Source organism: Anas acuta, chromosome 9 (assembly GCF_963932015.1).
Source record: "Anas acuta chromosome 9, bAnaAcu1.1, whole genome shotgun sequence".
In the NCBI taxonomy this organism is placed as follows: Eukaryota; Metazoa; Chordata; class Aves; order Anseriformes; family Anatidae; genus Anas; species Anas acuta.
This window is the reverse complement of record NC_088987.1, coordinates 2,107,226-2,120,132: the sequence shown is the minus strand read 5'-3', so window position 1 is coordinate 2,120,132 and position 12,907 is coordinate 2,107,226. Positions and strand designations below refer to the sequence as shown.

Below are 12,907 nucleotides of genomic sequence, written 5' to 3'. Positions count from 1 at the left end.
TCGGAAAGCACCTCGGCAAGGCAAGGCAGCCCCAAAGGGCCCAAACTCCAGCCCTGCAGGGCTGGCACTCACAACCTGGCCTGCGCTGCTTCTGAGAAAGAAGGGGAAAAAAAATAAATCGTTTCTGTAAATCACATTTATGGCAGGGGATGGAAATCTAATGCAGCTCTCGCCTTGCTGCAAACACCCTGAACAAGTCGTCTGCCCAACACTTGGCTAAGAGGAATTTGACACCGAGGAAAAAAATCCAAATGCAGGCAGAGGAGCTCTCTGCTCCTGGCCATGGCCAGCTCTGGGGTGGGAGCTGGGGCCCTGCTCCGGCGCTGGGGCAGAGAAATTAAGGCTGGAGACAGAGCTCCCAGCTCGCCCAGTGCCCATCCTCCTAAAAACATGGGGGGCAGCAGAGGGGGGGCACAACAGACAGCACGGTGATGGGGACGGATAGCAGACGTGAGGCCAGCCCAAAGGCAGAGGTGAGCAACAACCATATATAATACATTTAATATGCCGCTTAGATTTTTAACATAGATTTCTTTCTTTTATTATTATTATTATTTCTGACACTGGTGAGTCATTTAAATATTTAGCCCAGACAATAAAATATAAAAACATCTACTGTATGTGCCTGCTGATTCTAACAATAGTCACAATATTAGGGCCCGGTGAATGTTATTATAGAAGAATATCTTAAGTCCATGTCATACATACATTATGAACTTACAAATAAATAACTCTACAAAAATCCTGTCTTCTCTCCATAGTTTTATGGGATCGGCAAAAAAGGCTCTTTCTGGTGATGGCAAATTAGGAATTGCACATTTAGTTAGACGAGTACATTACTGGTGCATCACCAAGTCAACCACTAGTCAACAAAAAGACATATCATATGAAACAATTTTTTAAATTTTTATTTTACATCTTTATACATAAAACTTCCAAGGTAACTCTTTGAATCCAACTGAATGTTAATAGCACATCTAAAAATGAATGTCAGGTAGTCAACATTCACAAAATGTTGAAAACTGATTAAAATGTACATATTACTGAAAGCTACAACTTCACTACGAGGCAGGCATGTATTTTTTTGACTTGTATAGCACCGTCAAGTACAGTCTCTTTATTTAAAACTACAGTGAAGGATAAAAAAGTAGTCAATGGTAAAATATTGTTCAACTTAAAATCTCTAAGCAACCAAAAATAAAGTTAAACTACCCTCTCTTCTCATCCATGATTTATAATGTTATAAGTACTGTACATTTTCTGTAATAATATTATTAAAATGCCTGATATTTAGTGGCACGAGTAAAAAAATTAAAATAAATTAAGAAGCAGAGGCCAATCACCGGACATAAAGCTTCGGACACGACCAATGACTAACACTGATTTTCTGGTGCGCCACCGTGGACATCAGCATTTGTACAGACACAGAAGCGAAGGACAGGCGAGCTCCATCTCTGCTCTGACGGCGTCTCGGTTTACTTTGCCGGCATCTTCTCTGCCATGTGCTTCTGCTGGCTCTCAGCATGTCTGGGAGAAGGGAAAGAAGCAGCCCTGTTACTGGTAATCAGTGGGAGGGAGGCAAACCCACACCGATGGAGGCATGGCCAGAGCTGTGCTGCTCTGGCAGCACTTCCCAAGGAAATGCAGCTCTGAGAGAGGCCAGGGGTGGGCTGGCTCGGCTGCTCCAGGTCAGGAAGGAAATGCTTCCCCAGCCAGGAAACACCTTCCCCGCGGGGTCTGCTTCAGCTTCAGGCACTTCCTCATCTTCCGCAGGGAACTGAGGCTTCCTCGGCCACGAACAATGCCAGGATGCGGCACCGCCACCGCGGCGCTGCCCAGGCTGCCAAATCTCTCTGCTTACTGAACCCCTGCTCACTGCATTTTGGAAGCGAAGCGTTTTCCAAAGCACAGGGGACACCTGTGCAGGGTCGAGCCTGCTTTTCTGGTGCTTGTCTCCCTGCAGCTCCTGCTTTTGTGGGATTTTGGCCCCCAAACCCTGAGTGCTTTGTCACTGCCAACCCAAAACCTCTAGGACTGAAACTCTGCTAAAAGAAGCCCCGTCCACGTTGCCACCACAGAGCCAGGTCCCGAGCGAAGGGAAGCGCACACGGACCCCCCCTCACCTGGTCAGGTCCTCGATGTCCACCAGCATCGCGTCCTGCTCCGTGTGCAGCTCGTCCCGGATGAGCAGCAGCTGTACCAGCTCCTCGTTCAAGCCTGGGGCCGGAGAGAAAGGCGGGGAGTTGGTGCTGTGCCAGGGGGTGAGTTTGTAATATTGTAATTGAATAAATTTCCTAGTGCTTCGGGGGTTTTAGCCCCAGTGCTACAGCTTTTGAAGAGTCCTGGGCAATAAAAACTGCAGCAAGCATCCAGCCTGGGGGTATTTAGGCACCACTTGCCCCCTGAGCAGCATCCCTGCCTGTCATGTGAACATGGGAAGAGGAGCGGCTGCTGCTGCCCGCCTGTGGGCAGAAACCAGGGGCAGTCTCCGAGCAGCTCAACATCCCTAGCAGAGGGCTCTGGGGCTGCCAGGAGGGTTGCTAATTAACAAACGTGAGCAATTACAGAGCAGCAAGGGAGCCCAAAAAACATTTTTTTCATTTTTTTGACCTACAGCCACCAGAGAAGTTTCCTCCAAGATTAATTAATTGTTGGCACTGGAAGGTGGAGATGCCTGGGGGAAAAACCCTGGATCCTTTAGAGAGAGCAAAGAGACAAGGAGGCAAATGCAAGGACCCATGAAACACGTTAACTTGCTACAAGCTGCCTGAGCAGCACGTTCACCAGAATCTATCTGCCCAGGCTGCCTGCTAGTCTGGAGTTTCCCCCCTTGTGGATATTCCTGATGCCACAGCACAGCATCACAGGAAAACGCAGCCATAAAGCTGCATAAAGGCATAAAACTGGCAGCAGCTTCCAGATGTCCTGAGACTATTTTTACCCGACAAGGTTTTGAGTTACAAACGATGCTTCAGGTGCTGGAGCAATGCTGCCACCACCACCCCTACGTTACAGAGCACTCCAAGTGCTTTGGGGAGAAAAAAAAAGGCAAAAAGAAGAATCTGGCAAAAAATCCACCTCCAAGTTCTGCAGAGCCACTTGTATTTGTGTTATTGTACATTTACCAACATTTTTATGTATACCCTGAAGTACACTGGACATGCCAAAGAAGAATTAAACAAATATCACTTACTTTCTATCTGTGAGTGGAGATCATTGACTATCACTTGTAGCTGCCCGATAGTCATGTCTCTCAAATCAGTGGGTTTTAAGCTCCTCTTCATCAGGCATTCACTTATATGAGGCATATGTGGCAGCTGGAAATAAATTTTAAACTCTTTAATTATTTCCCTGAATCATCTGTAATTGTTTTCACTTGTAATTATTTATGATAAAGCCAGAGGAGCGATGGGCAGTGGTCCCAGCCCCACACTTACAAGATCAGCTACCGGAGATTTCTTCCTGTTCTGCTTTTCCACCTCCACCTGCATTTTGGCCATGGGCTTTGCCATAGCCAAGGCCATTTTGGCTTCGGCTTGGAGTTTCTTTTGCCTGGTGAGAAAATCCATGTCATCGAGGGACTCGGACTCCTCCTCGGTCGTGTCTCTGTCGGAGTAGGAAGAGCTCTGCTTGCTCTAGGGAAGCAGACACGCAGCCGTTACAGCCCGGCACCGCCACCGCCGCCGCCAGCGGGGACAGAGCAAAGCAGTTGGCTTGCACCTTATCGCCTTTTTGTGTGCTCACAAATGGCATGATTTCTACAGGCAAGGTGAAACAAGTTTTTTTTTTTAATTATTTTTAAAAAATTAAATCTGCAAGATTATTTTTAAAAACCAAGCAGTGATTTTGCCTCTTTTGAGTACCAATGGCAGCTTGAGCACATGCAATTCAAAGGGGAGCCAGGCAGATCAATGGTGTTTAGAGGACGGGCTGGTTAAGCTGGAGGGAAGCCTAGCACATGTCTGGGGCCTCTGTGTTATATTCACAGAGGAAAAGAGGAGAGGAAAGCTGGTGGGAGCTGATACGGCTTCAAATCCATTACTGCCTGGGCAATTACCAGACCCACGGAGAAAGGAGGGCAGAGAAGGGACATTGCCCATGGAGGTGTCTGGTGTCAGCAGCAGGTCTCTGCTCCCCAGGGGCAATGTGCAATCTGCCTCTCAGCACCCTGCATTTCTTTTATTGACCACTGAAGATGCTGCTCTGGCGTTTAGCGCTGCTGTTTTAACAGGCTCGGCTCTCCACGGGTTCCCATTAGGGATGGCGTTAAGGTTTTTGTGCCCCACACCCCTGTGAGAGGCTCCCCCAGACCTACCATGGGCGACAAAGGCGTGTCCAGGCTGGTCTCTGTCTTGCTGTCATCGGCGTCGCTGTCCTTGTCGCTGCCGCTGTCGTTCACGAAGCAGATCTGCAGGTTCATCCCGCTTTGGAGCCTGCGGGGGAAGGAGAGGTGACAACACGGGGATGGGACGGGGATGGGGACGGGAATGGGGCTGGACACCGCGCTGGGATCCTGCGCTTCCCCCCACCATGTCAACAGGGCCTGCAGGCGAGGTGCTGCAGCACCGGCAGCAGCAGGCCCTGCTTGCCTGATTTTGCACTGACCTAAGAAAAACAGAACCACTTTTTTTCCCTGAGAAGATGGTCCCAGAGCTGTTATTTGACCTGGAAACACGCCAAAAACACCTCCACTCTCACACGCTGAGAGGAACCGCCTCAGTGCCAGGCTGTGGCCTGATGCAGCTGCCGCTCCTCCGTGGCCATGCCCTGTGGTGGACCTGCAACAGCGATGCCCTGTTCGGCCCCAAAGCCCCACCAGCAGCAGAGCAGGGCCAAATGCTGGTGCTGATGGTGACAAATCCCAGGCAGGCTGCCTCCTCTGAGCCAGGCCAGGTTTCTAAGGGGCATCCCCAAGGGACTGAAAGCGCCCGGCTCCACAACGCTAAAGCCTCTACCCGATACAAAGCCTCTACCACCATCTATTGATGAAGTTCAGAACTGCTGAGATACCGCAAAGCTTCGTCATCGCGGGTGGCCTTTAATACCAAATAACGTGGGATGACCGAAATGATTTATTTAGGAGGGTAGTAAGCCTGTCTGCGGCCAAGAGGCAGCGCTGCATCGCACGGCTGCTTCTACAGCTGAAACCTTCCCGGCTTTTGCTCAAATAACCACAGTTAGCAATCAGCTCCTAAGTGAGAGGGAGAAGGGAAGCAGCACAGCCCCAAACCCCACTGCTGAACAAGGCAAGGGCAGGAGGGAGGGGAGGAGGCACCCCTGTCACCCCGCGCAGTCTCCCAAATCCCAGATGATTTCACTCCCGCTACCACTTGAGTTATGAGCCGTGATATCACACAGATTTCCAGCTCATCAATGACCACATTCGGTAGCTTCAGGCCAAGCACTGACCCCTCCAGAACCAGCACTGGCCCTGCCGAATGCAGGCAGTCTGCTCCCAGTTCAGCCATTCCCACATCCCAGTCAGCCTCGTGCCACTGACTGGCTGGGGCAGGCTTGGAGCAGCACATGTGGTGTACTGAGAACTGGGTGAAACCACTTCATCTGGTGCCTCTGGTCAGATAAACATCTCGTAGCACACCAGGAAGTGACTCCTTTTACAAAACCATATTTATGAAACCCCACAGTGGCGTTCATCGGGCACAGCAGCCGATGACTGCAGTTAGCAGCCTTCCCGCTGCGTGTCCCAGGCACCTGACGTCAGGGCCGGGCCCATTTGCCTCCTACAGATCCTGCTCAGTCTTTGCTCATGTTCCAAATTCATATTGAAAAATATCCCCAGGAAGCAGAGGTTTCCTGTGCCAGCACTACCAGGCCCCACCACCACGTGCCTAAGATGGGGCAGGCCCACGCACAAGCTCTGCAACAAGGGGGTTATATCTGTACTTACAGGCAGCAAACTCTGATTTTACATTAGGTTTCGTGGTATTGTTCATTCATTACTCTACGTTAGCATTAATAATTACACACAGGCTTTTAAGCCAGGCTAAATAAACGTGGGTACCCAGGACGGGGAGCAGGATGCTGCCTTCTGCTTCATGCAGAAAGGGAAGAGCAAGTGCAAAATGGGGCCTGCGGGATGCCTGCATGTCAAGAGCATGACCTAAATGCCCAAACCACACGTCTGCTAGCAGAGGCACCTCTGGGAGCACTGGAGTGGTAGGAACAGGATGCTGGCCGTGTTGTAAAAAGCCTGGATTAAAGCAGTGAGCAGCTGAGAGGCAGCGACCGGCCTGGTAGAGGATGCTACAGCGCGTGGCTGTGCCCTGTGCTTGCCTCATGGTACTGGGACAAGGACTGGGAGCACCAGGTGGAGGGACAGGGACTGTCACCCCCCTCACATCCAGCCTGTGTCCTTGTGGCACCTGAAACATGACTAAGGGACCGAGCAGTGCCAGCCCCTTCTCCAGGAGCGGGTCAGCCTCTGCTGGTTCTGAGAGCCTGTGGGTGTCCTGACACACACAGCGTGTACCAGTGCTTTGCCCGGGCTATAAATACTAACAAAAAGCCAAAGCATTCAGGTACACCTGGTATTTTCTCATGGCACAGCTGCCAAACCCTGCTGCGCAGCATTAATTAGCCCTGCACCGTAATTACGAGGTAGTGGTTACTGGTTTAGCTGTAACTACACAGCGCACAACAGCTTTCCCTTTCAGATGCCTTCCAGCTCAGTCGAATTTTGCAACTGCAACTCTCTGCTGTGCTAGCAGCATTCCTCCTGCTTTTATACCTCTCCCAGGTTTTTTGTGGCCATGCATAGCAGCAGCCTGTCAGTACCCGGGTGTGGGAGGCTTTCCAAGTGCTGTGGGGTCCCCCCGGCAGCTGAACACATCCAGGTCCTCCCCAGCACACCTGGGGCCCGTCCCCATCACACCACATCTCACAAGCCCCCAGGTTGCTGCCCAGGCCAGGACCACGCTGTGGCTCTGCTCCCTGCACGCTCATTTCCCCAAATTTCTTGTCTGGAAAGCTGGAGACCTTGCTGTATCCCCAGGCAATGCTGCAAGCATTTCAGAAGGCTCAACACAGAGATTCCCATGGCAAACCCCACTACCCAGCCCTTCTCCCACCCCAGCCCCAGCTCCCCCCCACCATCACCCGTGCCCCACGTACCGGGAGGAGAGGCTGGGCTTGCCGCTCTTGCTGCAGCTGGTGTACAGTCCCGGGCCATCGTCGAAGAAGCTGCCCAGTGCCAACTTCTGCCTGATGGACTCGCGCTCATTCTTCTGCGCCTGCGAGGGAAGGAGCGCAGGGAGGCGTCAGGCAGGTGGCGAGGTCCCCGACACTGCGGCCAGGCCCGTGCACAAGGGGGCTCAGCACCCGGGGGGGCCTTCCTGATGCACATAGGGACTTATATCTGCTGAGATCTAGGGGTACACACAGCCACCAAGGCCGTGTTGGCACCAGCAGTGCCTCCACTTCCCCCAGAGACACCTTCCCAAATTACATGGCCCTCTGGGCAACCGACCTGCAGGTGGGTTTTTAACCGTTGCCATCAAATTATCCATGGCTTTAAGAATGCATTCATGCGTGTGTGTATTTGGGATAAAGTCAGGCTACAAAATGATTTACAAGGAATCACCCATCGATGGCTACGGGAACGGCTGTGGAAGTAATCGGCGTGCAATAAGTGAGGATCACAGATCCAGACCCAAATTTACAGCACTACCACACCGCTGGCTGTTGGTAACGGGTTATGCGCCCGTGCTGGCTACAACTTCTTAAAAGAAGGCAAATAATTGGCAGAAGGAACATTTGGAAGCCCTGAAACATTGCATTTCAGTGTAACACAGAACAACTTCCCAGGGATACCCAACAGCAGAAACCGTAGCAGGCAGGCACAGACCGCAACCCACGCTGCCCATATAGACGTGCCTCCCATATTTCACCTAACTAAAATAAAATATCTTTATCTGACAGAAGGAAGTGACATATAACGAAATGTATATCATTAGCTACAAATAGCTAATCATTTAATGTAACTCTGGTGCTGACCGCTGCCGTTACATTGCCAATCCCTTACCAAAACACATGCTTCATTTGTAACCTAATTCCTTTTTCACCACTACAAATAACTCAAAAATATTAAAAGTAACCCCCCTGGCATCAAGGGGTACTGGATTTTCCAAGTTCGGCTCCTGTTCTCAGAAGTCACAACCTAGACCGCCTGGATATTATTTTTTTTATGCTGTTTTTTAAACTTTCAGTAGGCAAGGCCTCAGTCTGCATTTCGAGGAAACACAGCCAGCCCTGCTGGTGGTAGCAGCACAGAGACTAAAGTAAAAATAGATCAGAGACAACGCTTGAAAAACATAAGGCAAACACCCTCAAATGATTTTTTTTTTCTTTTTTCCCATGCAAGCCACTGTTTAGTGAAGATGCTCCCGGCCTGGCAGCCTTCCCCCCCCCTTGGGGATCTCGGGAGAGAGGCTGCTATTTGGAGGAGCAACCAAGGAGAGACGAAGCAACAAGACGTACCGCAGGGAAACCCGATCTTTCCGTGGGGTAAGGGCAGGGTGGGGGCTGCCCATGTGTGTCCCTCGTGCTGCCCATCGCAGCCCCCGGCCACGCGCAAGCAGGGCTGGAAGCAATACTGGTAGATTAATGTAGACTGGGCAGCCTCCTCCTTCAAAAAGAGGTTAGTGGTGACCCAGCTCGGAGCTCAGCTGCTTCCGAGTGCCAGATGCATCCCCGGGTACGTCCCCAAGGCACGTGAATATTTCATGAAAGCACGGATACTCCTCCTCCCTTCTGCCACCGAGGCGATCCTCGCCCTTACCCTCCCATCTGCCTCTTTTCCATGCCCAGACTTCCCCGTCTTGCCCAGACACCGGGAGCCAGAGGCACCTCCACGGGCTGCTGCCGGACAGAGGACCCCATCCCATCCCATCCCATCCCATCCCATCCCATCCCATCCCATCCCATCCCATCCCATCCCATCCCCAAAATCGCTGTTTTGCCTTAAAACACAAAGAGCTGTGGACCACGCTCACGCATTTTCCCCCTTCAGACGGTGCTCTCTCTCTCCAGACCTTTCATAATTTCGCCCCGTGTCCCGACGAGGCTGCAGCTGCTCCCCGTTTGACATCTGTACATTTAATCAATGTGCAATTTGTTTTCTCCGCCAGGCCGTTATTGAGGATCCTAAATAACAGTATTCCCAGTACCGAACTCAGCGTCTCCCATTTTATAAAACAGACACAGGATAATGACCATAAAGAAATCGAGAGCCCTATTTGTTATTATAAAATAGGGAACAGTTACTAAGAAATATAATATGCCTGAGGGAGCTGAACTTTATGCTTTAGATAAATTACCCACCAGCTGCATTATACATCCTGAGCTGAGCACTGAAAACTGGAAATTGAGAAGGAAAATTGCACGTGTTTTTTTTTTTTGACTATCAAACATGCTTTGTATATAAAAAATAATGTATTGAGTAAAATGTAAAGGTACTAGCAAGGAAAATATAAAACCGTGTTATTTAAATATGCATTTTGACATGGAAATGAAAAATAGATGTATTTCCAAAAGGGGGGTCAGTCGTATTGCTGAGGGCTGCTCTGTTAGCCTGTGATTTTTACAGGACACGGTGGGATTCCTGCTTCACTGGTGGATGAGGTCCCCAAACCAGGTGGGAGCGTTTCCAGGAGAGGTGCAGCCCCCACGAGAGGAAGGCACCTCGCCGGGAGGAGCTGAGGCTGCCAGACGCTGCTCCTCCACCCCGCACGCTGCAATTATTGCTGTTTGCACGCCTACTGCAATTTTCTCTCCGCTGTTTGCTGATTGTGCAGAGCAATTTGTGCTCTTAATCACCGCTCCGCTCTGCTCCACGTGCGCCTGCCCCGACACATCGCGGCGAGGCCGTCCCCGTTCCTTGGAGAGAGCTCGTCGGCACCAGCAGCAAACACCTCCCGTCCTCAGGACAGCCAGTGGGGAAAAAATAATAATAATAAAACATCTTTTTTTTTAAAAAAAAAAGTTGTTGGGTTGATGTTTTCTGCTGCTTTCTGCCTGTGCCTGTTTCTGTCCCAGCACCCTGCTGCCTCCTGCAGCTCCTCCGGTGCACGGGATGGGCACAAAGGTGGCGAGTGCCGAGTGCTGCCCCGTTCATTAGCGTTACACCGCTATGGCTGCCTGACCCATTTTAGCTCTTCCTGACCCATTTTTGAATGTATTTTCTCCTGCACATACACAGCAATCGGTGAGCACGGGAATTTCCAACTCTCAGCTTACACAGCCATTCATCCCTACCTCCCCCGTGTACGCCCATCTTGATTTAAGTGTGGAGGCACCACGAAAATCCCATCTTCGGCCAAGACCCCAAATCTTGTCCAACGTGTGCCTGCTTCCCACACAAGCCCTGTCCTTTGGGGTGCATCGAGGCGATCCTAACAGGATTTCTGTGTTTTCTGGGAAGAGCAGCCCGCCCCATATCCCCACGCTGTATTATTTATGTCCCTTGAGGGGCCGCTCTGTTCGTCCACCCCGCTTGGCTGGCTGTATTAGCGGCCTTCACTCCTTGCAGCCGTCGCCCAAAATAGCAAGCCGAGAGTGCACATGAAATATTTATCCCCGTTTCAGGTGTAGCAGCACTTTGCCGGGCTCCACCATCGCGCTTCGGGACCATCCACCTTCAGCAGGGACGTTTCTGGGGCTGGGCTGATCAGTACGAGCCAGGGACGAGCAGAGGCACGGCTTGTTAATACCCTGCCCAAAATGTTTGGAAGGAAAGAGCCACGCAGCAAATACCAGGCCGATGAACGCTGTAAATATTCAGGCAGGACCAAGAGCCTGCAGGGCAGTGCCAGCCCTGTCTGAGCGAGGGGTTAAAACCTATGGGGGACATCAGGGGACTTCAGGGGACATCAGGGGACATGGCCCCACCAGCCTGGGGCTGCCTGGTCCCCACGGGAGCACCAGGCACAGCCACGCCACGGACGCTATTTTTTGCCGGGGTCTGTCATTACCAGACATGGACAATTACTATATTTAAAGTCCCAGGCCCGTACGCAGCGCCTTTTTTTATCTCCGTGAAGTACAAAGGCTATGATTGGGTTTACCAACAGAAATTATAATTGCACAACACTTGTTTTGATGGATGGATGTGCCGTAAAATACAAAATAAGGTCAACCCTTCGTATTCTCTCAAGCCACGTGGCACGGTGCCTTAAAAATTACAGGTTTCGTGGCATGAGGAGGGGTTTGGAAATGTCTTTTAGGGAGAAGCCGTGACGAGGACACGCAGAGGAGGGGGAGTTTTGCCAAGCAGCACATCAAACCGGGGACAGGGCATCAGCGAGCACATGAAATCAGCACATCACACGCAGCCCAGCTCTGTGTTCCTTGCACCGTGAAGCTCCGTGCCTGTAGCCCCGTGTCCCATAGCCCTGTGCACAACAGCCCCGTGACCAAACCCCATGCCTGGAGCTCCATATTCAAGCCCCAGGCTTGCAACTTCATGCCCAAACCCTATGCCCACAGCTCCATGCCCAAACCCCATGCCCACAGTCCCATGCCCAAACCCATGCCCAAGCCCTGTGCCTGCAACCCTGTGCCCAAACCCTGTGCCCAAGCCCCATTCCCAAGCCCTGTGCCCAAACCCCATTCCCAAGCCCCATGCCCACAGCTTTGTGCCCAAGCCCCATTCCCAAGCCCCATGCCCACAGCTTTGTGCCCAAGCCCCATTCCCAATCCCCGTGCCCACAGCCCCGTGCCCAGCGCAGGGCGCTTGGCAGCAGGGGGCCGCTCGCAGCGCGCAGACAAAAGGCTCCTTTCTGTCCCCTACCTTTTTATAATTCCCCTCCACGTCCCGCGCGGATGCCTGCCCGATGATGTCAGCCATTCCATCACCGGCCCCGCTCATGGCCCCGGCTGCCGGGCGCTCCCCGCCGCTCCCCGCTGTGCCGCGGGGACATGGCAGCGTGGCCCCGGGCACCCCGCTCACCGCCGCCCGCCGGCAACGGGGCCTCGCTCGCCGGGGCCTCGCCGCCTCCCTGCCCGCAGCTTGCCCTAATAAAGTCAAAGACAGCGGCCGGGGCTGATTAGCGGGAGCCGGCGGAGGAAAGAAAGCCGAGGGCTCGCTCCAGCCACTGGCAGCGCTGGGTAAAAATAGCCCCGAGCCCTCGCCGGCTGCGCAAGGGCAGGAAAAATCCCGGTGTCTTATGTCAGAGCCAGGCCGGTGCTGCGTGGGTCCCTCGACAGCAGCAGGGAGCTCCCAGCAGGGTGTTCCCGGCCCAAAGCGGTTCTTTTGGGTGCAAAAAAAAGGTTTCTAGGGGTTAGCGAGCGGAGCCCCAGCAGCCTGGGCTCGCCACCCGCCCCGCGGGAGCTGGACGGAAGCGGGATGTGCGAGCGCAGCTCCGGACACGCGGTTATATAGGGGAGCCTTCGGAGGATGGACCTCACGTCCTGTTTGCCCAGCGAGCCCTAAAACGTGGCGTAGAGGTGCTGGTTTCTGCTGGGACCCAGCTGTGGGGCTGTCGGACCCCGAGCTGCAACAGCCCCACAGCCGAAATGGTGGAGCCAAGCCCGACTGACTTCATCCCACCCCAAATGTGCATGGTGTGGAGTTCACCTCCACGGTGACACACAGATTGTGCCTTAACTCTGCCCTGAAAGTGCCAGGAAAAAGATAATAAACAGGCAGGATTGTTTAATCCAATTCTTTTCCCAGGATGGCGATTTGTAGCTCCTTGCCTCGGCTGGGAACTGCTGCCATCCGGGCATTTCATTATTTTTGCCCCCCCGCCGCTGACTCACCGTGCCATTTCCCGCTGCTCCTAAAATTAACTTCCCCTCCCGACAATGGGGACCCTGACTGACGTCCGCCCTGATAACGCCTTGGTTGCTCCGAGCACCTTTGTTCGGAGTACAATGAGGCCTACGGCAC

At 52.5% G+C, this 12,907-nt stretch overlaps 1 protein-coding gene across 6 annotated transcripts in view; it reads right to left on the bottom strand.

Annotated features, from left to right (window-relative positions):
* Window positions 1-885: 885 nt before the first annotated feature.
* The window catches only part of SCHIP1 (schwannomin interacting protein 1), a 43,866-nt gene continuing 31,844 nt past the window's right edge, over window positions 886-12,907 (bottom strand). For 4 of the 6 annotated variants that reach the window (XM_068692241.1, XM_068692240.1, XM_068692243.1 and 1 more), the window contains 6 exons: window positions 7,132-7,250; window positions 4,316-4,433; window positions 3,438-3,635; window positions 3,194-3,317; window positions 2,124-2,217; window positions 886-1,527 (listed from right to left, as the gene is read on the bottom strand). In XM_068692241.1, the coding sequence (XP_068548342.1) occupies window positions 1,476-1,527; window positions 2,124-2,217; window positions 3,194-3,317; window positions 3,438-3,635; window positions 4,316-4,433; window positions 7,132-7,250 (705 nt within the window). In that variant the 3' untranslated portion in view covers window positions 886-1,475. Of the gene's footprint in view, window positions 1,528-2,123; window positions 2,218-3,193; window positions 3,318-3,437; window positions 3,636-4,315; window positions 4,434-7,127; window positions 7,251-11,806; window positions 12,348-12,907 lie in introns of those variants that run through there. The other 2 variants (XM_068692246.1, XM_068692242.1) reach the window with 2 other exon arrangements.